General features: G+C 39.8%; 1 protein-coding gene and 1 long non-coding RNA gene across 3 annotated transcripts; both read right to left on the reverse strand.

Annotated features, from left to right (window-relative positions):
* Positions 1-7,512: 7,512 nt before the first annotated feature.
* On the reverse strand, positions 7,513-10,616 carry LOC145422303 (uncharacterized). Its single transcript, XR_013903596.1, has 2 exons — positions 9,110-10,616; positions 7,513-8,680 (listed from the first exon to the last, which is right to left on the reverse strand). It is a non-coding gene; the product is annotated as an uncharacterized LOC145422303 (long non-coding RNA).
* A 2,305-nt stretch (positions 10,617-12,921) lies between these two features.
* LOC113012570 (hepatic lectin-like) lies at positions 12,922-19,303 on the reverse strand. Of its 2 annotated transcripts, none has more exons than XM_026152851.2 (6): positions 19,201-19,303; positions 18,690-18,779; positions 18,156-18,422; positions 17,911-18,077; positions 14,975-15,111; positions 12,922-13,500 (listed from the first exon to the last, which is right to left on the reverse strand). In XM_026152851.2, the coding sequence occupies exons 1-6, from the start codon at positions 19,265-19,267 to the stop codon at positions 13,356-13,358; spliced, it is 873 nt and encodes a 290-aa protein (XP_026008636.2). In that variant the 5' UTR covers positions 19,268-19,303; the 3' UTR covers positions 12,922-13,355. The 2 variants fall into 2 exon arrangements, with proteins under 2 accessions (XP_026008636.2, XP_026008638.2); XM_026152853.2 differs by having other exon boundaries at positions 19,216-19,282.
* Between the last annotated feature and the right edge of the window lie 8,239 nt (positions 19,304-27,542).

The raw sequence follows: 27,542 nt of genomic DNA on the forward strand, positions 1-27,542 counted from the left end.
TATGAATACAAAAACTCTCCAAATTATGGTGTAACACATTTGCATTTCTTCTAATTCCAGTTTTTAAAGACTACATATTTAATGCTTTTTCAGTTTTTATGGCCAAAAAACGATAACAAAAAGTTAATACTTCCAGACAAGCATCACAGCACCCAGTCAGTTTTTTCAAAATGACCTAACCCCATTACCTATCATAAGCCATGGCAGTAATATGAAAACATTATTTTCTATTTAAATATTTATTTAACTACCAGCTTAAAAACGGAGCACAACAGAGGAACAGCACATTAAAAGGTTTGATCCCCCTGGAAACTCTTAGAATTGTCCCTGTAGGGTTGCATTGAATTAAGCAGTATTAACACTACTGCCCTTTCTGCAGAAGGGCAATTGGCTACGTTGCATGTTTTGCAAATCTGCCTTTTGAGTCAGGTGAAATACCACCAAGACAAAAGAACTAGTAGCTGACTTCAGAAGGAGGAAGTCTGAGCTGCAGCCTGTCAGCATCAACGGGGAGTGCGCGGAAAGGGTCTCCAGTTTCAAGTTTCTGGGTGTGCACATAGACACAGACCTCCAATGGAGACACCTCTGCGGTTTTAAAGAAGGCCCAACAGCGTCTGCACTTTCTGAGAATCCTCAGAAAAATGGAGCTGAAGAAGGAGCTGCTGACCGTCTTCTACCGCTGCTCCATTGAAAGTGTGCTGACATATTATATCGGTGTGTGGTTCTCCAGCTGCACCACAGCATACAGAAAGGCACTCCAGAGGGTCATCAATATGGCCCAAAAAATCATTGGACATCCTCTTCCCTCCCTGAAGGACCTGTACAGCACTCGCTGTCTCAAGAGGGCACGCAGCATCCTACAGGACTGCACACACCCAGGACACCGGGTGTTTAAGCTGCTGCCGTCGGGCAGGAGGTTCAGGCTGCTGAGGTCCTGGACAAACAGACTCAATGACAGCTTTTACAACAGGGCAACAGCCCTGATCAATGCAAATAGCTGACCTGACTGGCTACCTCCCTGGACTTTTTTTTTTTTGGGGGGGGGGGGAGTAACAATGTTTAAAACAATAACAATAATAATATTTATATTTATAACAAGGTGCAATAATAATTAATGTGCAATAATGACAGTGTGCAATACACTTATTCTTCTTCTTTTTATTACTAAGTTAATATACTGGGTTGTGTTGTTTGTGTTGCGTTGTGATGTGTCATATCATGTCGTGTTGTGTTACATGTAGTGCCGACATAGGACAGTTTTCCAATCTCATTGAACTATTGTACTATGTATGACTGTGCAATGACAATAAAGAGTTATCTATCTATCTATCTGAAATATGCAAAATGTAATAGACTGTAGTTAGCTGTGCCCAGTTAGGCCTGTTTGTATTGCTGTGTTAAAATGTTGTGCGTAATAGTGTCTCAGCTGTGTGGAACGGTTAACCGTTTCTTCTTGTCTGCTGTGTGCAGCCGCAGTCTGGTAGTTTCGAATATTACAAGACAAATAACAACACAAAAAGGCTGTATTTATAACGGTAAATGGACTGGTTCTTATCTAGTGCTTTTCTACTCAAAGTGCTTTATACAGCATGCCTCATTCTAGACCAAAATACTAAATTTTGCTCTACAAGGGCCTGATATTACGAGGACATTATTCTGCCACTGTTCTATGGAAATTGAAAACGAATGTCCTCAGAAAAAAAATCAGGTAAAATTGTTTTTTTGGTTTTTTTAATCACGTAATTCTTTGTTTTTACATACATCAGGTCCCAATCAGCCACACATAAACACACAAGTTCATACATAGCATGCCTGGACACATAAACGTAAACACAAAAAACATCCACTTTGATAGTTTGCTGCTTGCAAGTGGTGAGAACTTGCAGAAAGTGGGAACTGAAGGCAATAAAAAGAAATGGAGTAAACGTGTGCGACACATTTGATTTATCATAAAGCATTTGAATGTTGCTGCTTTGCTTCCTGTTGAAAAGTAGTTAGACTTTTCAACAGGGACAATTTACTAGTAAAATGTCTTAGTAAAATGAGTAATTCCCAGACTTGACAAAGAAATGTCATCATCAGACTAAGTTTCAGAGCTTCCCTCCTAACACATGCAAGGTAAGTTCTCTTACTTTAAGTTAGGTAGAGTGCATGAATGCAGGTTTATAATCAGCTTTTCACATCATATGTATATATGAGTAAAACTACATAGTGAATAAAGCAGAGCTTCACTATAGATTTCTCTCAATTTCTTTCCTGTCTGTGGATGCTTTTCTTGCTCTAGTGTCATCCTCCTGTGGAAAACATGATGACAAAGACATGCATTTTCATTCAACTGCTGCTCTTCCTTTCTCCTGTTTGTGGGGAATTGAAAGTTGCATATGACTCCCCTTCTATCATCATGACATGGAGAGATGCACAGGCATACTGCAGGCACAAGTACACTGATTTGGTCACTGTCAGAAACGAGCAAGAAAATGAACGTTTTATTCAGCACGGCTGGATCGGATTATACCGAGAAGATGCAGCAAGTCCATGGAAATGGTCCCAAGATGATGAGATAGCCACCTTCACCATGTGGGAACATATAACTGGTAAGGAACATGTAACTGAATTATATTTGTATAACTGTATTACAGTATTTCTGTTAGGCTAACATTTATTTGTTTTAAAGTTCAAATCTATTATATCTATTGTATCTATTATATCTTGCCTATACTATTATCTACAGTACATTTATGAAACATGCTGAGGCCTTTTTGATGCAAACAATAAAAGATGAATATTTGAGCGCATACAGATGCAACATCTCAGATGCAATTTGGTCTTCAAACCTTCTCTGAAAACTTCTCAGTGCATTCTCACTACTTTACTTCTCCTTGTTCTTGCAGAAGCAAATGCACAGGGAAACTGTGTTTTTAAGAGAAATGGAAAATGGGTAGCCAGCGATTGTGGATTGGAGCGACATTTCACATGTTATACTGACCCTTTGGTTCTGGTGAAGGAGAATAAGACGTGGGAGGAGGCATTGGATCACTGCAGGTCTCTGGATAGAGTCAACACAAATAATCCAACCTTTTCAGACTGGAACCACCGCTACGACCTGGTCACGCTGATCTCTCCATTTGAACATACTTATGCACGAGAGAGAGCACAAGAGGCTACCACTGATGAGGTTGGCCAGTTTCCTACATTGTATTTGTATTGAGAAACTCTTTATTTGTTACAAGTTTTTGTATGTGGACCTCTCTGTTTAATGTTGGCAGGTGTGGACAGGCCTGTGTAACCTGGCTGGTAAGTGGTTGTGGGTGAGTGGAGAGCAGATGCAATATGAAAATATTCCAAGCTGACCATCTCACAGCTTTTGTGGCGTCCTTGAGAAGAACGGTACTGCATCCTTCAGCATGAGAAACTGCCAGCTGAGAAGGAACTTCTTCTGCTACAAGAAGCCCTAAATGCACTCAAGGCTACACTTACTTAAGTACTGTACTTCAGTATAAACGTGAAGCAATTTTATTTAAATTGCACTTATGTACATGAAAATACGCTATTGCTCAAAATATGAAATGTGGTCAAGAAGGTGAAACAATGTTTATAATAGTTTATAAGTAATAGTTTATAATACAAGAACCAGAATGTAAACTATGGTTTGAATAGATGTTTCATTGATTTAAGATATTCCAGGACTCTAGTCTACTGGGGATTAAGAAATTTGCAAACCGATGTATCCCAACCTTTCTAGTTAGTTTCATTTTACTTTAAATAAAAGCGTTTATTTCTTTAAAAAAAAAAAAAAAAACGCAGGGCTTTTTTTTTTTTTAGCTCATTCACAATTTGGTCATGAAAACATACTTGTACAAAAACTTGTACAAAAAAACAATAGGGCGTTTTGTTGTTGTTTTCTTTAAGTACAGTCTCAACTTTATGGAAACCCATCCAACTAAAACTGGAAATCACACCAAAAGTATTCACTCATGTGATGCTGTGCAGAGTTTGCATTCTGTTATCTGCATATGGAAATGTTAAGGTCACTAAAGGAAAGAAACAGATGTTTACCAGATATAGTCTTGTGTCTGCCAGTAAGGCATAGCGATATTTGAATAGATTTGAATAAGGGGATTTACATTCAAAATGTGTTTGAATGTTTGTTCTATAGCAAACCATAAAGTGATCATGAAGTGTTATACCTGTGCTCAGCACTTTCCACACATTTATGTCAATGTGAACTCAAATTAAACAGAACTATTGCTGAAACATGATTTCAAATGGTGTCACTATAGACATTAAGCTGATGGCAGCCTAAGGATTACTCACAATTTACCCCGAGTACAGTCACAGGGAAATTTTACTGGTATTTTGTGTTACCTACATTAGAACAGCTAACAACAGTCTGCTCTGCTGTCCCCTCACCGTCTGCCTTTTTTCTCCATTGGCTTATCTCTTCATGTTTTATTTGTTTGTCCTTTCTTAGCTTTCATGCCCCCACAGAGGATGATGAGTTAAGTTTTTGTGTGAGTGTTACTCGTTGTCAGTATTACTCTTTTCTTGATGCAACACACCTCAAATTCCGGCCCTGTGTATCTTGTCAGTATTGGCAGATCTCCTGTCCACCCAAAACAGAAGAGGTGGAAAAACTGGATAGCCAGTGAAAAGCTGAAATGATAAGTGAGTAATTGAATCTGCCCGTATTACAGTATAAATCCATATGTCAGTTTTAAGTGTAACTGAAAACCCATTTGTTTTGTTTCGATCCCAAGATGTTGCTGCCCCTCACTGAGGAGCATCCAAAGATCCTGTCAGCCAAGCAGGCAGAGACGATTTTTGTTTTTAATCTTGTTCCTTTTTCTCCTCTGTCTCCGGGATAGTTGATATATGGAGGGAGTTTCACCCCTCTAAAAAAGACTATACACACTATTCACTATTCTCCCCCCCCCACAATAGTTATGCTAGAATCGATTACTTCTTCATGAATAATAATGATTTAAATAGGGTAAAAGAGTGTGAAATTCAACAAGCAGATGTATCTGACCACTGTGCAATCCACCTTATAGTTCATTTGAAAGGACAGGAGAAAAATATATTATGGAGGCTAAATGTGGGAATATTAAATAATAAGTCCAATATGGAGGAACTAAAGAAGTTTAGTAAATTTAAAAAAAAACAACAGAGAGGAGGTGTACAAAAAAGAGAAGGAGAACCTTTTTTTAACCGAACAACAACACAAGACCACACAAGACCCTTCACTGCTTCCAGAAATTAAAGAAATTAGGGATGAAATTGAAAAATATTAGCCACAGCCTTGTGCTTTGCACTGGGAAGAGGGGGGAGGGGCGGTAGTTACACTGGCAGTAGCACAGGAACAGAGCGGGAGGGAGAGAGAGAGAGAGAGAGAGAGAGAAAGAGAGTCTCATTAGAAAGGTACAGTAATCATCCACAACTATTTTCAGTTGAGGATGATAAAGGATTCAGAAAGTTTATTCATGCAGGTCCATATGACAGAGAATGTGCATCATCTTCATATTTTAATTTATATTTAATTGTGTTGTGGTTTGCAGTGTTTTGTGTAGTTTCACTTTAAATTTGTTTAAAAGGAAAAAGCAGAAAAATTAAATAGTTAAAAGTTGAACTGTGAATAGTTAGTTTTTGTATTATATGATTAATTGATTACATTTTATGTGGAGTGAATAAATAAAAGTATATTTATGTGGCCCCTACAGACAAAGCATGTACAAACTCCAAAACACGTAAAAACTCAGAAGCACGTACAAAACACAACAGAAGTGCTCCAGGGTTGTGTAGCTTTCTGGATTTTATACTTATTGGGCTACATATTTATTTTATCATACAGGCTATACAGTACATAGCATCAAAACTCACATGTTTTATGTAACTAAAGTGTTGAATTATGTGGGCTACAGACAATAATTAAGTTATAGACTTTATTTATATGAAAAATGTGTATACTTACTGCATTTGAATCATTTTAACCATATGTAACTACTAGGGGTGCAACGATACACAAGAGTCACGGTTCGGTTCGATACTTTGGTGTCACGGTTCGATATTTTTTCGATACAAAAAAATGTTCATGCCTTTTTAATTTGTCATTTATTAAAATTATAAATATATATTTTAACTCAAAAGTACAGTTTTTAAATTTAATGTTGCTGAAACAAAAGTAATTAAAAAAAATAAATATATCTCAGGGCTCTCAAAATTTCAAAATCCCTGGTAGCCCTTCGGGCAGGGACTCTTCAGTTTTTGGTAGCCCAAAATAAATGTAAGTAGCCCGAATAAAAAAGAGAGCAATTTTTTGATTGATGTTTTGTTTCCTTTACAATATTATACATTAAAGTATAATATTGTAAAGGAAACAAAACATTAATCAAAAAATTGTTGAAAAACAAATTACAACATTGTATAAAAATTACAATCATCAACTCAAATACTTGGTTCTAATTGAACAGAAATTTCTATGAACTTGTAAGAACTGTGTAGGACATGAATCCGTCTGTGTCAGACCCTGGATTTGAAATTTCCACTGAAGTCACAGGTAAGAGACAAGTGGAACCAAGATCGAGGCCGTTTGCTTTTTGAAGTTTGCAAAGACTGCTAAATCGTGCCAGTGGTAATCCACTCTTTGCAACATAGTAGCTGTTCTAAACAGATTTTTCAGGTTTATTTTTAGTCTGTTATTTGCAATTGGTGTTTGTTCTGGGAAAGATATTGCAGACTGAGCAATAATGCATTTCTCATGGGTTCTAATGTGACTGGTCCCAGTAACAAAGGCGCTTGTCGACTCAGAAATCGAGAGAAAACCAACAACACACCCGGCAGAACATTATGTTATTTACACGGGTGCACATAAGTGGTCCGCATGTGCGCATTCGCTGTCAAAATAAAAGACGTGCACCAGATAAGAAGTTGCAACGCGCGTTTGCGTCCATATAAAAAGCACTGTTTTTGTCCGCTACACTCAGAAAAATAAAGGTGCCAACTGGAACCAAAAGTGGTTCTTTAGACTGATGCCATAGAAGAACCTTTTTTGGTGCCACAAAGAACCTTTCAAATAATGGTTCTTTGAAGAACCATTTCTTTCAGTGGTTCATTGAAGAACCTTTAAAGGTGCCCCAAAGAACCATCAAGAAATGGTTCTTTGGGGCATCTTTAATGGTTTTTCAAAGAACCTTTTTAAAAATGCCACTCTATAGAGTGGGATTTTCACGGCACATTCCGCACCACATCTCTGTGCGTTCATCATTTGTTTGAAGCCAGCTCACCTCCTGCAACCACTTTTCCGAGAATACGTGCTTCTTTTGTGGTTCGGACTCCTTCTGACATTTCTTTGGAGGTAGAGGAACACCAAAGTAATTGCTTAAAGGAGCTTCTTTGACATCTTTAAGAGTTCTAAACTTTAAGAGTCTGTCCTCCTCCAGAAAATCTTATGTATGCAAACACGCGTTGCAACTTCATATCTTGTGCGCGTTTTTTTTTTTTTTTTTTTGGACAGCGAATGCGCACCTGCGGACCACTTATGTGCAGCCCCGGTTATATAGCTCGTCATATTGCAGCCACAGAAATTATTTTGTCCATGAAACCGTAAAGCTGCACTTTCTTTTTGCCTCATAGTCTGATTTCTCATAACTTTTCCGTTTTGTGGTAAGCTTTTCTTTGGCTGTCACTTCTTCACCCTGACCTGTCTTATTTGGCTCAGCAGAACTAAAATATATATCCTGCTGCTTTTACACACACACACATAACGGTCAGCGATTCTCTGCGCGATCAACCTCTCACATGTTTAAGCTGCGGGAGATTTCACTTGTCATGTTTGCATAGTAAGCTAACGATTGATAAGACGATGTCAGAGGAATTGGTGCACAAATTATCATCACTCACCAATCAGTGCTGTCGCTCTCTAGCGATTTTGCAAGCCCTGTATCTGATTGAGGAATCACTCATCTTTGGAAAAGAGAGTTTATTACAGAGAAATGGCTCTTTCCAAAATAAAAGCTATACTATACGCTTCTTCTGGGCTATATTCTCAGCAGCATATTGTAGCGGGTCAGGGCTGTTCGGGGTTCTGTTTGTACAGTTATGTTTTGTTTATGTTGCCATAGTGATGGGTGATGCCCTCTCGCTGCGACGGTGTGTCCTTCCGGGGTCAGAGGGCGCCCTGTGTGTTGTTGTTGTTGCTGTGCGGTTGGCGCGCTGAGCAGTTAGCTAGCGGCAGTGTTCTTCTGCAGATGTCAATAAACGGCTGTGCTCCCTGGCTAGCTCACGGGAAGCAAGACCAAACGACACCTCCGTCTCCTCGTTGTCTGAGCTCGCCACATTGGTGTCAGAAGTGGGATGATGGTGGCACCCCATGTTCTGACCCGAGTGACTTTTCCCCCGCCGGTCGTGCCCGGCTGGTGCGCCAAAAGAAGGCACCTGGACATTTGCAAAGTGGAAGCAAAAAACAAGCGCAAATTCAAACGCGATTTCAATATGTCACATATTGACAGTGGCTCACCGATGCCAATGACATAATTACCCAGCTACATTTCCGAAAGAATGCAAAAGCATTGACATATATTTTTCCTTCCTACAATAGCCCGACGGGCAGGGCAGAGATAGATTTTGGTAGCCCGACTGGAAAAATCGCTAGCCCCGGGACGTCGGGCTAGCGATTTTGCAAGCCCTGTGTTACAGGCATGGCCCTTTAAGGATGAAGCCTGATGGGAAATGTATTCGGGATGTGTGTAGCGGGACTGCCTGGTGTGTGTGTGTGAAGAGAGAGAGCGGAGAAGGGGAAAAAGTAACGGTTAGCTACAGAAGAGACGAAAAGAAAATAAATAAAAGGAATATAATAACTCCCTCGACAGCCAGAGTTGTGTCGGCGATGCTCGCTGTGAGTAAACTGTTTCAGCCCACTGTACGCGGTGTTCGTGCCTTAGAGAAGAAATAAAGTTCGGTGAAGCAGTTTCCTACGCCTCCTTCGATCTTTTTGCTAGCGGAGTTGACCTGTATAGTAAGCTGTTGCCGGCTACAAGTCAGTTATGGAACCTTCAAGTAACTGCCAGAGGTTTTCTTACTACGGTTCGGGCCCGCGGATCTGGCGCGGTAACACCTGTATCTGATTGAGGAATCACTCATCTTTGGAAAAGAGAGTTTATTACAGAGAAATGGCTCTTTCCAAAATAAAAGCTATACTATACGCTTCTTCTGGGCTATATTCTCAGCAGCATATTGTAGCGGGTCAGGGCTGTTCGGGGTTCTGTTTGTACAGTTATGTTTTGTTTATGTTGCCATAGTGACGGGTGACGCCCTCTCGCTGCGACGGTGTGTCCTTCCGGGGTCAGAGGGCGCCTTGTGTGTTGTTGTTGTTGCTGTGCGGTTGGCGCGCTGAGCAGTTAGCTAGCGGCAGTGTTCTTCTGCAGATGTCAATAAACGGCTGTGCTCCCTGGCTAGCTCACGGGAAGCAAGACCAAACGACACCTCCGTCTCCTCGTTGTCTGAGCTCGCCACATTGGTGTCAGAAGTGGGATGATGGTGGCACCCCATGTTCTGACCCGAGTGACTTTTCCCCCGCCGGTCGTGCCTGGCCGGTGCGCCAAAAGAAGGCACCTGGACATTTGCAAAGTGGAAGCAAAAAACAAGCGCAAATTCAAACGCGATTTCAATATGTCACATATTGACAGTGGCTCACCGATGCCAATGACATAATTACCCAGCTACATTTCTGAAAGAATGCAAAAGCATTGACATATATTTTTCCTTCCTACAATAGCCCGACGGGCAGGGCAGAGATAGATTTTGGTAGTACGACTGGAAAAATCGCTAGCCCCGGGACGTCGGGCTAGCGATTTTGCAAGCCCTGTGTTACAGGCATGGCCCTTTAAGGATGAAGCCTGATGGGAAATGTATTCGGGATGTGTGTAGCGGGACTGCCTGGTGTGTGTGTGAAGAGAGAGAGCGGAGAAGGGGAAAAAGTAACGGTTAGCTACAGAAGAGACGAAAAGAAAATAAATAAAAGGAATATAATAACTCCCTCGACAGCCAGAGTTGTGTCGGCGATGCTCGCTGTGAGTAAACTGTTTCAGCCCACTGTACGCGGTGTTCGTGCCTTAGAGAAGAAATAAAGTTCGGTGAAGCAGTTTCCTACGCCTCCTTCGATCTTTTTGCTAGCGGAGTTGACCTGTATAGTAAGCTGTTGCCGGCTACGAGTCAGTTACGGAACCTTCAAGTAACTGCCAGAGGTTTTCTTACTACGGTTCGGGGCCGCGGATCTGGCGCGGTAACACCTGTATCTGATTGAGGAATCACTCATCTTTGGAAAAGAGAGTTTATTACAGAGAAATGGCTCTTTCCAAAATAAAAGCTATACTATACGCTTCTTCTGGGCTATATTCTCAGCAGCATATTGTAGCGGGTCAGGGCTGTTCGGGGTTCTGTTTGTACAGTTATGTTTTGTTTATGTTACCATAGTGACGGGTGACGCCCTCTCGCTGCGACGGTGTGTCCTTCCGGGGTCAGAGGGCGCTCTGTGTGTTGTTGTTGCTGTGCGGTTGGCGCGCTGAGCAGTTAGCTAGCGGCAGTGTTCTTCTGCAGATGTCAATAAACGGCTGTGCTCCCTGGCTAGCTCACGGGAAGCAAGACCAAACGACACCTCCGTCTCCTCCTTGTCTGAGCTCGCCACATTGGTGTCAGAAGTGGGATGATGGTGGCACCCCATGTTCTGACCCGAGTGACCCCGGCCGGTGCGCCAAAAGAAGGCACGTGGACATTTGCAAAGTGGAAGCAAAAAACAAGCGCAAATTCAAACGCGATTTCAATATGTCACATATTGACAGTGGCTCCCCCCTCCCCCTTTTCATTCCCCCCCTGCAATGGCTCTGCGCCCCACACTTTGGGAAGGTCTGCATTAAAGCATCATAGTCAAGGGAACAGAGGAAAGAGGCACATAAACTCTGACTGTCTTGCACTGCCCTCTGCTGGGAACAAGTGAAAACACTTTTACTGACGGTTGGATCAACATCCTGAGTTTGGTGCCAAACGCATCATTAAATACAGAACAAGATCATCGAGTGAGGGCACACTGGCAACAACCACCTAGCATTACATTTTCTGCTTTCAATCGGTTGCACAGCACAGCTCTCTTCATGATGCTAATATGTATTCATATAGAGATAATAGCTTTATTTTATAGTATAAAAAATAAAATCATTACTGTTTAAGACAATATTAACATTTTTATTGAGCAGAATGAAGTATAGGGTGAAGAAAAGCCAGAGTGTAATATCTCCATATAAAATGTTTAATTTGAAACAGGACAGAACAATTATATTAAAAATTAAAAATAACAGCTGCTGTTGTGAAGCAGAGGCTCCGCTGGTGGGCTTTGGAGGTGACGAGGATCTTTGACTTGTTCCTGACCAGGAGTGGGCATTCCACCCTTTTCCTGCTGAGGACCGCTCCGGGTTACACCTCAGACCGTCAAATATATGAATGTTATTAGATGGATTTTAATTGTGTTCTTATGTAACTGCCATAAATTTTCAACAATGGCTTTAAAAAGAGGTAAGGAGGATGGCACACACATCTTCTTGATAAAAGAGTGAATCAAATCCACCATTAAAATTACAACCAGTAGTTGATATCAGTCACATGCATACCTGGCAAGACACTTTGCTGTGTCGACACAACTCACTGCTGATTAATTCTTAATCACTGAATTCCAGTTCAAACTTTTATCAGTGACAAAAGTGAATCAAAAATAAAAGTAAAGTAATCTCTGGTGTAACCTTTAATTTGATGATACACAAGATCGTAATATGCTGACTTTCTATAAGAAATCAAGGAATGTGCTGAAAGTCTAGTCAATTCTATAGTGCTGCATAATCAATGATCAGTCATTTAAAATAATTATCATACATGATTAGATTTAAAGGCTATTTGTGTGCCTTGAAACTTCTTCTGTAAACTCAGTGCTCTGCGCTTTTTAAGATTTAACAGTCAGCTGCACTTGAAAGATTTTAAGTGTGACATACAGAAAATGGGATGAATCTTCATGGAAACAGGACGTTTATGGTGAGATAGTGCAAGAGTTCTAGTGACCTTGACAAAGTTCCCTGAGTTAAAATAAGGCACTACTGCTGAGCTGAATGATAAATTCCTTTTTAGTTAAATTTTAGTTAGAATTTTTTAAAGGAAGAAGTCAAAATATCTTTGCATAAACGAAATGTACTTTCTACAGATAAGATGTAGTAAGTCCAAAAGAAATGAAGCCCACGTTCAGCACTGGTTAGTACATTATGTTCATGTAAAAATGAATTGTTGGCATGTGCCATGAATTCAAACGTGCGCTAAGTTTTCTCTCCTCCCTGAGCAACATCTGCAGTTTGGTTGCTGTTTGGTTTGCTCTTGTGCACCTAACACTGCATCCACCAACTCTTCATGCACCACTGACAGTTACATTGTGAGTTTGAGTTTCTTCTTCATGTTTCTTTAATAAACTTTTTCTTAATTAGCATTTCTATCTGCACCTGTCTTGCTGCCATGGCTGTGTGGCCTAGTTTTGATAAAATCCTAGGCCATTTTCATGGTGCAAGGATCCTTCTTCTGTGCTGTATAATTATAATAAAATACAATGATCATACATAGTCCACTTTGGGTACAGCACAGTGCAGCGGTCCCTGTTCTGCAGGTACTCTGGTTTAGATCAGCAGAGTGTGAAGGGTTGTTTCTCTCTTTATGTCAGTTATGGACTGGAAACTTGTGAAGGGTGTACATTGATTGTATCAAATTCATTTAATAACAGTCTCTCTTTTTTGCCTTTGCCATGACTTCAGAGCAACTTGCCAAGTTTTTTAGCAAAATCAGATTTAGTTCACAGATGTTTTCTGTGCTGCCTACAAATTCCAATGAACCTAACCATCCATATTTATGTTTCCACATTTGTCCTTATTTATTTAGAAAAATAACAGAAATACACGATTAAAAGACACAAGAACAAGCATATCAAACAATTACCATAGCAAAAAAAGTAGATCCACATAAAAAACATATGGTATACGTGTTACAGTTTAATGTCAACTTGTCTATTGCATAGCATTTACTCTATATGCTTTAATTTCCAAAATAATGTTAATTGTTATTATAATAGTTTTTTTCTTGATACTAACCAGGCTGGCTTTAGGTTTAGTGGAATTTCTTTTAATAACAAATAATTTTCACACAGACCTCTAAAGTAATTAGAATGTTAACTGCACTGTTGTAGACTCTGAATATGAAAAATAACCCAAAAACTGATAAAATATTTCTTGTTAAAAATGCTTTTTTAGCATCATATCAGGAGTGAAAAGAGTTTTTCTTATTTACATTTCACACATCCAGTGCAACTGCTTCGAGTCACAATTTCCATCATAGCGGGTCTTCCAGGGATTAAAGGTGGAGTGAACTGCAACCCCACAATGTTCTCCAAAATATCCGCCGTTGTTTGGTTCTCCATCCATCCAGTACCTAAGAAAATTGCATCATGTATTGTTAACTTCAAACCACACACTACCGGTCAAAAGTTTTAAAACACCCAATATTTTCAGTTATTTATTGCAATTCAAGTCATTCAAGTCCAATGAATAGCTTGGATTGGTACAAAGGTTCACATCAGGTGAACTGTCAGAGGTAAAAAAAAGAAAAAAAGGTTACCCAATGTACATTTTAGAATTATACAGAAAGGCCTTTATCAGGGAACCCAAAACAGAGGTTGATGAAGCCTTGGAAGCTGGTGCTACTAATTCCTACAGGTGTTCCAACTTTTCTGGATTACTTACAACCACCTCTGTCTGCATAAAAGCAGTGTTGGATCACATTGTGGTATCATTACCTCGTGAGCATCAGTTGAACAGTACTGTATTGGAGAAATTAGTGTTGCTCCAAAAATGGTGAGAAGAGGGCAATTAACAATGGAAGAGAAACAGATCATCATAACATTTAAAAATGTAGGTCTTTCCCAACGAGAAACTGCAAAGAAAGTCAAGGTGTCAGTGAGTACAGTTTGCTTCACCATCAAAAGGCAAGAAACTGAGGAAAACTCTGACAGGAAGAGGTCTGGCAGACTCAAAGCCACAACTGAATCAGAGGACATGTTTCTCAGAGTTAACAGCTTGTGTGATAGGCTTATTTATACTATGCTTTCATTTCAGAGTGCAATGACACATGAAACTGTATAATTTTCAATTAAAAAATGGCTGCTACGGCAGTCATGTGGTGTTTGTGAAGGAAGGACCCAAAATGCAGGCAAAGGCTGTGATGCGAGTGATCGTTTATTTACAGTGATGGCAAAGTGACAAAAACAGGAAAAATGGAACGGGGGGCTCCAAAACCTAAACTGGGAAAACTAACCTCATACAAACCCAAACTGAAACACAAAACGTTAAACACTGGGATACCTGGAAGCATGAGGAGACAAAAGGCACGGGAACATGGGGCGAGACAGGCAGGGATGACAAGGAGAATGTTGAGCAGAGACATGCTGAGAAACAGCAACTAACGCAGACGGACCGACAACGAGCAAAGGCAACCTCACACTATAAGTACACACACAGAGGAACAACAAGGAATGGCAAACAGGAGGCACAGCTGATCCTAATTAACATGAGGAGACAAGAGACACAGACCCTAAAAGTAAAACCGGAACCCACAGGCTGGACTACAGACACAGACTCAGGGAAATGAAACAGAGCACAGATGGAGCACACTGACAGATAACTAGGCACACAGCAAAGGAAGCACAGGAAGAAAACCTCTCAACTAGAATACATAAAAAACATCAAATCGTCAGATAATAACCATAAGAAGAAGAATAACAAACACAAAACGCTGGGTCACCAACCCAGTACCATGACATGGTCTAAAGCTTTTGATTGATAATATATATAATATAATTAATTTATTTAACATAAAAGTATGAAGAAATGATTGGTGCTGTTCTCACCTTTGTTGCACCTCTGTGACATTATTGATCCATGTCCAGTTCCCCTCGTTCTCCATGTCAGTGAGTCCAATCCAGAATCCATTCTCCCACTTACTATTACTGGTTTTCATATTTTGGATTATGTTACTCACATATTTCTAAAGAAAAAAAAGAAAAAAAGAATCAGTTAACACCTAAAATAAAGTTTTCAAATGACCTAATTATAACAACCAGTATAGAAATTAACTCATTTTCAGGGCACGACCTTGACTTGTACAGTGCCAGTTTGTGGCTACATTACATTCACCTGCTCTACTGTTTTTGAGCAGTTCGAGTCTGTGTGATTTGATCAGGTGGAAAAACTTTGTAATGACATAAAGACATCATCTTGTCCAAATGATGTTGTTCCAACACATTTCTTAAAAAAGATTCTCAAGGTGGTCAGTTTTAATAGCAGTCTTAACTCAGGTGTTGTGCAGCCTGTGATTAAAGAAACTAATCTCGATTCCTCTGTTCTTGCAAGCTTCAGGCCTCTTTCAAAGCTTCCCTTTCTGTCAATAATTTTAGAAAATAATGTATTTTTTCAGCTGCAATTTCTATACAGTCACCCTGTTCTCGAGAGGTTTCAGTGCCTAAATTGCCTAAATTTGCCTCTCCACATCAGACAGGCTCCTACCCTCAATCTTTTTAAATGCTATCTTAAAACACAGCTCTACTCATTGGCTTTTAATGCTGCATGAGAGTTATTTACTTATTTATTTGTTATTTGGCATTGATGTTAATTGATATTCATTATTTTATTGTGTAATTTGCAGAGGTGGGACCAAGTCATTGTTTTGCAAGTCTCAAGTAAGTCTCAAGTCTTTATCCTCAAGTCTCAAGTCAAGTCTCAAGTAATGTCAGGCAAGTCAGAGTCGAGTCTCAAGTCACTGGTGTAAAAGTCCGAGTCAAGTCACAAGTCTGAAACTTTGAATTTCAAGTCCTTTCGAGTCTTTAAAAAAAACAAATGAAAAAATAATGTTGCAGTTATGCTAAATGTAAATATTAGACCATGTAATTTTAAAATCTGTGTTTTTCTCAACACATACAAAATAGTGAACTTAGAAAATATACTCAAATTGTGAAATTGCACCTCTTTAAAATGCAGCTCAATTAAACCCAGCTCCAAGAATAATTTTCACCGACAGTTCTGAGATACGCTGCATGTTATTCTTGGATGCGGTTGTAGGACCAGCTTTAAAATCGCATGACAAAAATATCATACACATTAAAAAAAACTGTATCACCAACGTAGCCTGGAAAACATTTGCTAGTTAGATGAAGTCAGCTATCTCATCGTAGCATATTTATATGCATATTTATAATCATACGGTTCTTGGAGTGAGTGCATACACTCATGAAGTTTAGTAACTTCCGGTCACTGCAACAAGCCCAGGTACAGTTTACCGACGGATGGGTGCAGGACCTTGAAATGCACCGTGTAGAAAGTAAAGACCATCGTACATATCATAAGTTTACCAGTCTCACAAATCGTCTTCATAAATACACATTCATTAACTGTTTATTAATAGGACCTTTGAGCTCAACGGTAATTAATTAGTAGTGGAAATAATTTCTGGTAGCATCACAGAAATGTAGCAGTGACAATAATATTGTATGCTGTAATCGTACTGGGCAATTAGTGATACAAAAAACCTGTTTTATCCTGTGAATAAAAGTATATGTTTTTGTCAGTGTACCATAATAACAGAAGCGAAACGCAATATTGTGTCAGGACAATTCACTATTTATGCACAATAAATAAAGGAGCATAGCGCGACAATTTCTGTTCAGCGCCAGACTTGCTTGTAACCTATATCACTAATTATGTTATGAAAATGACGCATTAACTACAACAGCAGACTGACCTTTGTGTAAATGCTTGGAGCAGACTAACCTGTGAGCTGGAGGGTTCTGGGACGTTATATTTGGTCTTTGAATGGCTGCAATCCAGTCGCATCTTTGTTACTTCGGAAACATGGCTCGAACAATTTCTCTTCCACGACGTAATCCGATAACAACCGATCTCTTTACCCGTCGGCTTCCCGTGGCTGTCATGTGACCGGCTATTGCAGTTAATAATACAACAGCTTCTTGACATTTTTGTGTTTCTTTTTATCGCTGTGTGACTGATTTTAATTGAAAGCCTGCGTGCGCTAGTACTTCTTGCCACGAGTTCCCAGAATCCTTTGCGGTTCTACCCGTGAATGACGTCACATTTTCAATCTCTATATAATATGCATGTTAAATTTTATATTTGGGGTGAAATATCAAGTCTTTTCAAGTAAACCGGTTCAAGTCCAATTCAAGTCCCAAGTCATTGGTGTAAAAGTCCAAGTCAAGTCACAAGTCTTAGAACATTTTTTCAAGTCAAGTCTAAAGTCATAAAATTAATGACTCGAGTCTGACTCGAGTCCAAGTCATGTGACTCGAGTCCACACCTCTGGTAATTTGTATGTTTGTACAGCACTTTGGTCAACACCACTGTTGTAATTAAATGTGCTATATAAATAAATAAACTAAACTACATAACATTTTTTAATTTTTCCATCACCTGTACCTTATGTTTATTAACAGGAAGCAGATTATAGCATGTTGACATGACTGTTTGCTGTTTTTTGCTAATTGTTTACTTGATTTTTTAATAACATATATTTCTCTTTAAATTTATTTGTTGACTGCATGTAGTTTGAGTTTTGGATGTCTATTCTGTTAAAAGGTGACCCAGAAAGAACAGCTGGTTCTTGGGTAATAACATCTAAATGAAGATAAACATACTCGATATGAACTTTATAATCAGCTCTACGATTAGCAGAATTTAAATCCATGTTAATCACTCTCTGTGGTCTCTTAGGCATGTAGACTTTCTGTCTATCTCACCTATTTTTTACAGTCATCCTTGTTTGTTTTAAACCCACCTGCTCTTCCTGGTTATCGATCACAACCAGGTCAGAGCCACGACTAACACAGTCCTCTCTGCTCTCATGCCAGTTCTTTTTGACAGTAGAGGACTCGGTGTAGGAGAAGAAATAGCAGGACGAGTTGAAAAGAGCCCAACCAGGGAGGCATCCGCCACAAGATCCCTCTGAGAGAAACAAAGAGTTATCGTCTTTTCCAGTTAACACATTTCAGGAAAACATAAATAAGGATAAAAGTTTCTCACCTAAAGCTGATACATTGGACTTCAGGTTTGCCTTCTCCACTTGCAGTGCTTGCATCTGTTTCTGATAACCATCATTGACGGTCTTCAGCTGCTCAATTTTCACCTTTACTTCTTTGTGGTTGTTGATCGCGCTCTCTAACGCCTTCTTGGCCTCCTCTTCAGCTTCGATCACATCGCTGTGATTGCTTCGGAGATAGTCGAGCTCACTGAAGAGCTGTGTTACAGCTGGGTTGGAAATGTGCAAGGAGCCCTCTTTGACTTTGGCACCTGAAAATGTTTGTGTCAAAATATCAATAGTTGAATCACATTTCAAAGTACTGGAAAATAATCTTGACACAGTTTTGTTTAGAAGGAACTAAAATAGTTTTTTAATCAACAAACTAGAACATTTTCTATTTAAAAGATGTGTTACTGCTTGTGTTAACATGATTACTCTAAAATCTTATAGTGAAAGTGTGTTATCAGCAGTTTATCAGTAAGTTTCCAAATTAAAAAAAGTGGGAAACGAAACTTAATGTGAATTTTCACACTCACAGTTAACTCCAATAACAACAGCCGTTATCAACAGCACAGCGTTCAGCAATCCAAGGAACGGTATAATCGGTGGGTACTTTGTTGATCCACCTTTAGTAAATAAACATAAAAATATTGTAATGTTTCAATGTTTGGCAGAAAACACAATTGACTTACATTTTCCTTCTTAGCTTCTTCTGCTTTGTAGGCATGCTTGAACAAGTGAACTGTATTTCCTCACAGCTGCAATGAGTTTGCGGTCAAGCCACAAACCAGCTACATTAGAAAACACATCTTATTTACTGTAGCTATATTTAGGTTTATCTGACCTCATACAAATACAACTTCATATGCAAGCATCCTACAAAAGCACACAGGTTTAGCAAATATTTAAGAATGATTTCAACTAATGTTCTTCCACTAAAATAGGCAACACTGACTTCAGGAAACTACCTGGAAAAAAAAGATGAAATGGAAAGAAAAGAGGAGAAAAAGTGATGGCTAAACGAGTCATTGTGGAAGAAACTCGTACCTTGCCTAAATATACCATTGGACGGTGTGTCATTGTTCTCGTTTGGCCTTCTCTGTGGATTATCCATGACTGCAGTGTTGGTTGTAATGCCTACTGATCTGTCTGACTTCTCTTTTATAGCCTCAAAAAACTGACTTTGAATACGTAATGCTTGCTGTGGGTGTATCAGTTCTGCCTTGAATTCTGGGCCATTGACATCTGTTCGTGTTTCTGTGAAAACCAGTAATTTGATTTAGGATGGAGGTCGGCAGCCACATGTGGCTCTTTCGTCCTCAGCTGTGGCTCCCTCAAGTTTTGGGCGGAAAAAATAAAAGTAAGAAAAATTTGCATGTTACAGGGATAGCCTGCTTTAAGAAAACAGTCTGATGGTAATGTATTCCGTGCCACAGGTTGAATGTTGTGGGGAAAACAGAGACGGCCTCTCTGTGCACAAGTGAGTGCGAGTTACATCTGCAGCACGAAGTTTAAAGAGTGAGAAAAGTATGTTTATAGTTGGAGCTACTGCAGCCAAAAGAGTCTAACCGGCCCAGTTGTGAGCGAAATGTTAGCAATAATCTGCAAACTGTGTTTAGCGCATCCAGGAATAAAGTTCTGCTGGTGCAACCCTCCGATGCCTCTCTCCATCTATCCACTTTGCGATAAGTTGACCCAGACCAGACAGCTAGTTACCACCTACGAGCCAAACTCAGAGCACATTTCCCAGAGTTCTCTGCACTAAATCTGCCATTACGATATGACCCACAAGCAAAGATTTGCACATACTTGTTTCATACTAGGACTTTTGTGGATCGGTGCGAAGCTGGCAGCCTTAAATGTGCATCGAAACATCACGTGGGCATGCAACGCAAGCTGTGTGTATCCGGTGATTCGTCCACATGTATTTCAGGTTTTGTGAGCTGGATTGTTACAGAATATTCTGGTGTTTTTCAATAACTATCTATGTATATTTTCCACCATCAGCTTTTGTATTTTTTTTATGCCCAGGGCTGGACGGTTGATTGCTGCCTGCGGCTTGATGAAAAACAGAAGATGACAGCACATTAAAATGAACTGAAGTGATAATTACAGACAAATAGTTATCACGATTATTCTTTTTACTTTAAAACTATTCGGCCACTGCTGCGTTTTATTTATTTGAAAGTGGACTATTTTCTATTTGATGAATTTTCCAATTTTTTTCCCTCCTCTTCATAGCATCTATAAAACAGTTCTTGAAAGTAAAAAGCTCTTCATCTTATTAAGAAATCTTATTATTCTTGTATTAGGTATAAACGGACTATTCACCCCCCCCGGCTGCACTACAGACACATAAGCACGAGTGCGCATGTGGCTGTTTTTGTCCCAGAATACGGTCGGAGGGGCTAAAATGTCCCTGTTGATGTTGAAGGTTGGTGAACCCTGGTCTAGGGACTTGCTTGAAATGACATTTTCTCATAAATCAGTTATCCTGATGCTTCTAAAAGTTTAAACCAGTGCCAGTTTTTTGTCATGACTATTGTACAGATGTAGTTAACCACATACTGTATATGTCTGTGAAGGTTCTCAGTCATCCAGCTCATCGTAGTCAAAGGAGCTTGCAAAGAAAAGCGTCTGGACTTCTTTAAGTTGCTTGAAGACGTTTCACCTCTCATCCGAGAAGCTTCTTCAGTTCTAAGGTCAAATGGTGGAGTTTCCCACCTTGGCTCAGGCGATTAGAGGATCATCAGGGGTCCTTTTGTCCCTCTGTGGGGGGTCACTCCCACTAGGTTTCTATCTGGGACTCTCCACCATTTGACCTTAGAACTGAAGAAGCTTCTCGGATGAGAGGTGAAACGTCTTCAAGCAACTTAAAGAAGTCCAGACGCTTTTCTTTGCAAGCTCCTTTGACCACATACTGTATAGATTGTAGATTACTGTAGACATACTGTATACTGTAGACTGTAGATTTCACTATATTTTTCAAATCGCACTGTTTTAGTAGAATAATAAAAATACAAGCTATTACACAAATTCAAATTTTCATTCCTTCTGCAAATGTGCTCTTATGTTTTTTTTGTTTTATTTTGTTTTTCTAGATCTGACTTCTGAAAACTTGTCTAAGAAACTACTAACAGATACTATGATGCAATTTTTTCGAAGAAACACATATCCTCTTTTTTTTGAAGAAGTAAATTGACAGCACATCTTACAATAAATTACTCTACCTTAGCTATAAAGCAGGAAACAGACAGTGCAGCTTTATATGATAACAACAAAATCCACTTATACATGCAATTAATTAACATCTAATTTATAAATTAACTATTAATCCACAATTATCACCCCTATAATCCCAGTTACATTATGACATGTTGTTTAGTACTTTGTTTTTATGAGTTGCAAAATTGTGGCTCGCTGGAATTAAAAAAAATTTTTTTTTTTTGCTAATTATGCATTTAATAAAACATCCATACATCGTTTTTACCTGTTTAACTGATAAAACTACAGTTCTGCAGTAATTGGCTGTAACTGTTGATTAATGTAATTGTCGAAAGCTATAACCAGAGGTAGAATGTAACAGACAATACGTAAAAAGTATTCATATAAGAGAAGAGCTTGAGAAAATGTGGAGAGTGAAGGTAACAGTGGTCTCAGTGGTAATTGGAGCACACGGTGTAGTGACTCCCAAGCTAGGCGAGTGGCTCCAGCAGATCCCAGGAATGACATCCGAGATCTCTGTCCAGAAGAGCGCAGAAGACCTGCTGATCAGGCACATTGATTGGTGCCTGATCAGCAGTACCTGTGAGCATAGACCCTGCTACAGTGGTCAGTTGAGGACTTCACATAGCACGCCATGGCTGACTGATCTGGGTTGGGACAATGTCATAGGGCAACTTCAAGGTGGTGTCCCAAAAAAACAAGTTGTAGCATTATTTGGAGTGAGCATTTGAAGTCATATATTGACTCCTGTGAAACTTTAGTTTCATATATGAAATATTTTTAGGATTCATTTTTTGAACACTGCCTCTATCCACCAATTTTAACCCCGAGGCAACAATGGGTGGCCAGAGACAATGTTTGAAAGTGAGTGCAATGACTAAAACAGTGTCTGAGAATATTTAGTGAATCCTATATATCACATCCAAAAATTAATTTCTGAGTGTGTTAGGGCAGCATAATTGTGACAAAGGTGAGGGATGTATGAAATATTCTCTTCACCAAAATAGATGTTAATAATTTAATATTATAGCTCCTGTAGTCTTCAGTAATGAGTTAATGTTATTTTATAGTTTCTTACTAGAAAATTTAAGTTCTTTAAATTTGTTACTTATAAGCCTGATGATAGTTTTAAAGTAAGATTTATGATAATTATCATATTTTAGCGTGTAAAAAGTGTAAATCAACGCTTTCCATTTATTTGATGAATGGTATTCTGCTGGTAGTCGTTGGAGTTCTTGGGATAACTGTGTCCATGACAGTCTACGTGACAAAAATACAACTTCAGTTTCCCTTTTCTGTAGAATTTCACAATGTCCGACCACCAAGAAAATGAACGCTGAGCAACTATATAAGGGGACAAGGGGATTTTACATGTTGGAAATTTATTTTGAGCCTTTCATGGAAACATGCTAATGTGGTGAGTTTTGATCAGAACTGCTGTTTGTTCCAAAGTTTAGTTTGATGTTGGATATTTTACATTAAAGACACAAACACACAGATGTGATGTGATCGAAGCTGAAGAGGAGGACAAGAAGTTACTAGAGCATGTGAACAAAAACCATGAACAATGAAAGGTGGATATTGAGCAGCTAAAGACCATCAGTGATGGAATATTACAATTCTTGCAGCATTCATTCACACAGTCAGCTTACTGATTGCATGATCACTGCAGCCTCCAGGCTTATGAATTTAAGGTCAGCATCTTGTATCAGACTACCTCTTGTGAAATGATCACTTTTTTATTACTCTTAATTGTTTTACTGTGTTTATTTTTGCGTAGAAAACTTTTTGTCTGTAATTGTTGAGTTTGCATCTTAGTATCATGTTTACCTGAGTTATCAGACTGCTTCAGATTGAGTAGATCTCAAATCGGTTGGCAGAATAGGTTTTAAACCACAAAATAAGGACATATTTAATTAAATATGTCCAAGGTAGTTCCCTCTGCAGATGTGCTCTCTCTTTATTTAGATTGTTTCTGACATTTACATTTGTCTTAGAAACTGTTTTTCAAAAGTTATGATTTTTAGAGGAACATATTCTAACTCTTTTAAAGAAGTAAACTGATAATATCATGCGCTGTACACGTGATGGACAGCAGCTACTCTGTCAGGCCTAAAATGAATAACAGGAAGCAGCCACAAAATTCACTTATTATCCCTTCAGATGCTCACCAACATGCTTGATCTCGTTTCTAAATTATCCAGTAACCCAGTTAAGTTGAAGTCTTATATAATTTAAATATTCCAGAAATATGTTATTAGCCTTCCAAAATATTTTCTACAGTTAAAAATACTGACTAAAGTATAAATAATGACTTTGACTCTCTATTTATCATCTTTCCTTTTGTACACAGGCTGCTAACAGAAACAGGTTATTAAAGCTGCAGTTTTAATTGTTACCAGGCACAAGTGTTTCTTAATGTGTTCATCAGCAGATGAGGTGTAAACAGACATACTGGTATAATATTGTGTTAATAATGTAAAACACTGTAAGTCTGTATGCAATGTAAATTAACAATTTACTGTAGCATTGCTGTAGATAAATACAGCGTGCACACATGGGCAAAACTTGTTTTAAACAGCAGTTTATATAAATGTGCTGAATAATGCTTTTTCATGTTAGCTGGAAGATTTACTAATACGCTAAAAAAAATTCTTAAATGCTTACAGAGAATTTCTTCTGATAGCAACTTGTGTTCATGTAAGATTGTGATGCATTATTGCAGATATTTTAGCTCAGTGGTTTTGTTGCTATTTCGCATTTAATTTGGGTAACACACAGAACAACGTTCCAGGTCTTGTAGAAGTTTGCTTTGCGATACAACGCTGCACAGTCCCCAATATCCTAATCAAACAAATAAAATAAAAGTTATTAGGGTCATTCTATCTCCAATCAGCAACGTTTTTGAACATTCTCTTGTTGACCATCTCTGATTTGCATAAAATTATTATGGTCCAAAGTCTGAATATATATAATGATTGTTGCAGATTTCAGTTTTATATAAGAAATAGTTTTGAACATTGCCTCTTTCCACCCTGTTTTACTTGAGTGGACAGAGGCAAAGTCTGAACGTGAATGGAATGACTGATAACCGGATGAGGCAATTATTTTTAACATGAATATCTGAAAAACCAAGATCGATAAAGGCCTGGAATGATCACTACCTGGTCTTAGCATGAAAATGAATCTTTTCTGTAATTTGGGACATTTATATGAAAAACTGTCTGAGTTTTGGCTAATTAAAATATTTGTAAAAATTCAAGCTGTCCTGTAAAGTCTTATATTAAAAGTGATGATTTCACATAAGGTAAGATGCTGACCTTAAACCCATAATCCTAACACCTAACCAACCATAAGCGTAATGCCACGAATGCTGGAGGCTGCAGTGATCATGCAACTAGTATGCTGACTTTGTCAGTGAATGCTGCAAAAATTGTAATATTCCATCAATGATGATCAATATCCACTTTTCATTGTTTATGGTTTTTGTTCACATGCAGTGGTTCTCAAACTGTGGTATGCATACCACTGGTGGTACTTGGGCTCCCTGTAGTGGTATGCGGGAAATCTCCCCCCAAAAATTTAAGATTAAATAATATACCATTGCGGAGGTATGCAAAGGTGCCAAAACGCTGATGGAAAAAACACAGCTTTTTCCCACCGTACCAAAATCTCAGGCACCATCGATGAGTTGGTGGTCCTCGGGAGTGTCTGTGGGGATGAAGAAGATGAAGATGCCGTCAGTGAGTCGTGAACTATTGCCTGGATGCCAAAGCTTCTGGTAGCCAGGTGAATGCGATCTGCTTCTTCTGCGAGTTAGCGGTAATCCTTCGCGGCCAGCAGCAACTGTCAGAGGAAGAGGTGAGTGAAGACAAATCCGCTGTCATCCGATCCTAGCAATCACAGCATGCTCTCCATGAGCTCGAGAGCGATACCATCACCCAGGCCTGAGAAAGAGGAGTTTCTCGGCCCACTCTGCATTGGAGAGGGAGTAGCGCCACAGCAGCAGTGCCTTGAGAACGGTGTATTTCCCTTGGGAGGGGGGATTTGGGAGGAGGGTCATCACACAGCGGGTGGACAGCGGATCCAGCGAGGCCACCACATGATGGTATTTCGACACGACGACACGTCGGCTGAAACACCACGAAGAACAAACTGGGCTTTGACATGCACAAACCACGAAGGAGGGTCGTGAAGCCAAAAATCCAGCAGCTTAATCGCCGCAGCAAAAATTAAAACGTACAGCTCTGTTAGCACTTCTGACATAAATGAAGAGAGAAAACTCAACAGCAGTGGTGTTTGTAGGGCTACTGAATTTGGGCTAGCTAGTATATAATAATGTGCTACAAGGTGGCTAGCTACACAGCTATGGTTAGCACCCCTTTTTGGGGGGCTTGTTCAGATGAAATAGAACAAGATAGAAGCATCAAAGCATGTTGAAAACACAACAGCCCTGATAAATGGATGCAAACTGCATTTCGTTGCCCTGTACCTGTGCATGTGCAATGACAATAAAGTTGAATTCTATTCTATTGAATTCTATTCTATTCTAAACGCAGAGTAGTTTGTTCATATGTCATCACATAAGACCGGATGTTTTATTGCAGTACAGTTGTTATTATTATCACTTGTTCCATCCTGTTTATGACAGTTAAAATAAATAACATTCATATAATAAATAAAATTGTCTCGTGTAAACTGTATGTGGTGCTAAATAGGCCTATACTACTGTACTTTAATGCCGGTCACAAGGGTGGTGCTTCAAGAGCCATGTATTCTATGAGGTGGTACTCATTGTGAAAAGTTTGAGAATCACATGCTCTAGTACCTTCTTGGCCTCCTCTTCGTTTTCGATCACATCACATCTGTGTGTGTGTCTATAATGTAAAATATCTAATATCAAACTAAACTTTGGAACAAACACCAATGCTGATCAAAAATCACCACATTTGTATGTTTCCATGAATACCCTCAAAATACATTTCAAAGTGCTTTTGAACATGTAAAATCCCCTTGTCCCCTAATATAGTTGCTCAGCATTCATTTTTTTGGTGATCGGACTGTGAAATTCTACAGAAAAGGGAAACTGAAGTTGTATTTTTGTCACGTAGACTGTCATAGTAACAGTTAATCCCAAGAACTCCAACGACTACCAGCAGAATACCATTCATAAAGTGTTGATTTACACTTTTTACATGCCAATATATGATAATTATCTTAAATCTTACTTTAAAACTATCATCATCAAGGCTTATAAGTAATAAAATGATTTAGAACACACCATTTTATAACCTCAAAATATTTTGCAGTTGTTGGAGATGACAGGAAAAACACTTTCAGTTTGAGTCCTTGTTCAGTCCTCTGTGGGATTTCCATTATAATATTGTTAGTTCTGCTAGAGCCACTCGCCGAGCTGGGGAACCACTGCATCTAGTGCTCCGATTACCACTGGGACCACTGTTACCTTCACCTTCAGGTGACTGTTTCCTCGCGGCTGCGTGCAGCGGGGCTAGGGGAGGGTCTGTGCTGACGGACGTGGGTTACTGACCTGGTAGCCTGGCTGCCCCTGGGTGGGTCCGGGATGGGCGTGAGGTTCTGGGGGCGCTCCGTCTCTGGGCTGGGGCCCGGGCCGGGCCTCGGGGGCTTGGGTCCTGGTTGGTGTGTTGCCGGGGTTGTGGGCAGGTGGGTTCATGGGGGCCCAGCCCTGGAGCAGGGTGCCGCCGGTGCATCGAGCCACCTGGGGGGCTCTTCAACTGGTGGGGGAGATGGTCACATCTGCAGGAGCTTTCCTCTCTTCAGGAACTCTCTCTGCAGTAGGGGGAGATACAGGAGAGGTAGAGGAAGATCTCAGCCTGGGCGTTTACTGTCTTATGTAGTCTGGAAGATGAGTGGATGGTGGGGTGGGTGCAGTTTTCTCTGTGGTGGGGTTGGGTGAACTGTCCCGGGCTCTGTGGGGCCGGGAGGCGATGTTGCACTAGGCCCCCGGTCTGGATGGGCCTGGGCCCCCTTTACCTGGCGGGTCGCGGAGTGTGGGAGTGCCTACTGGGGTCAGCGGGGGAGCTGGCCCCAGGGAAGGGTTACCTGCCCCTCCCTTCCTTCCCTCCCCATCTCCAGCTGCCTCCCTCTTCCCGCTCCACCACAACCACCCACACATGCAGGGCCTT

The sequence above is a fragment of the Astatotilapia calliptera genome, chromosome 19 (assembly GCF_964374335.1).
Source record: "Astatotilapia calliptera chromosome 19, fAstCal68.1, whole genome shotgun sequence".
Classification (NCBI taxonomy): Eukaryota; Metazoa; Chordata; class Actinopteri; order Cichliformes; family Cichlidae; genus Astatotilapia; species Astatotilapia calliptera.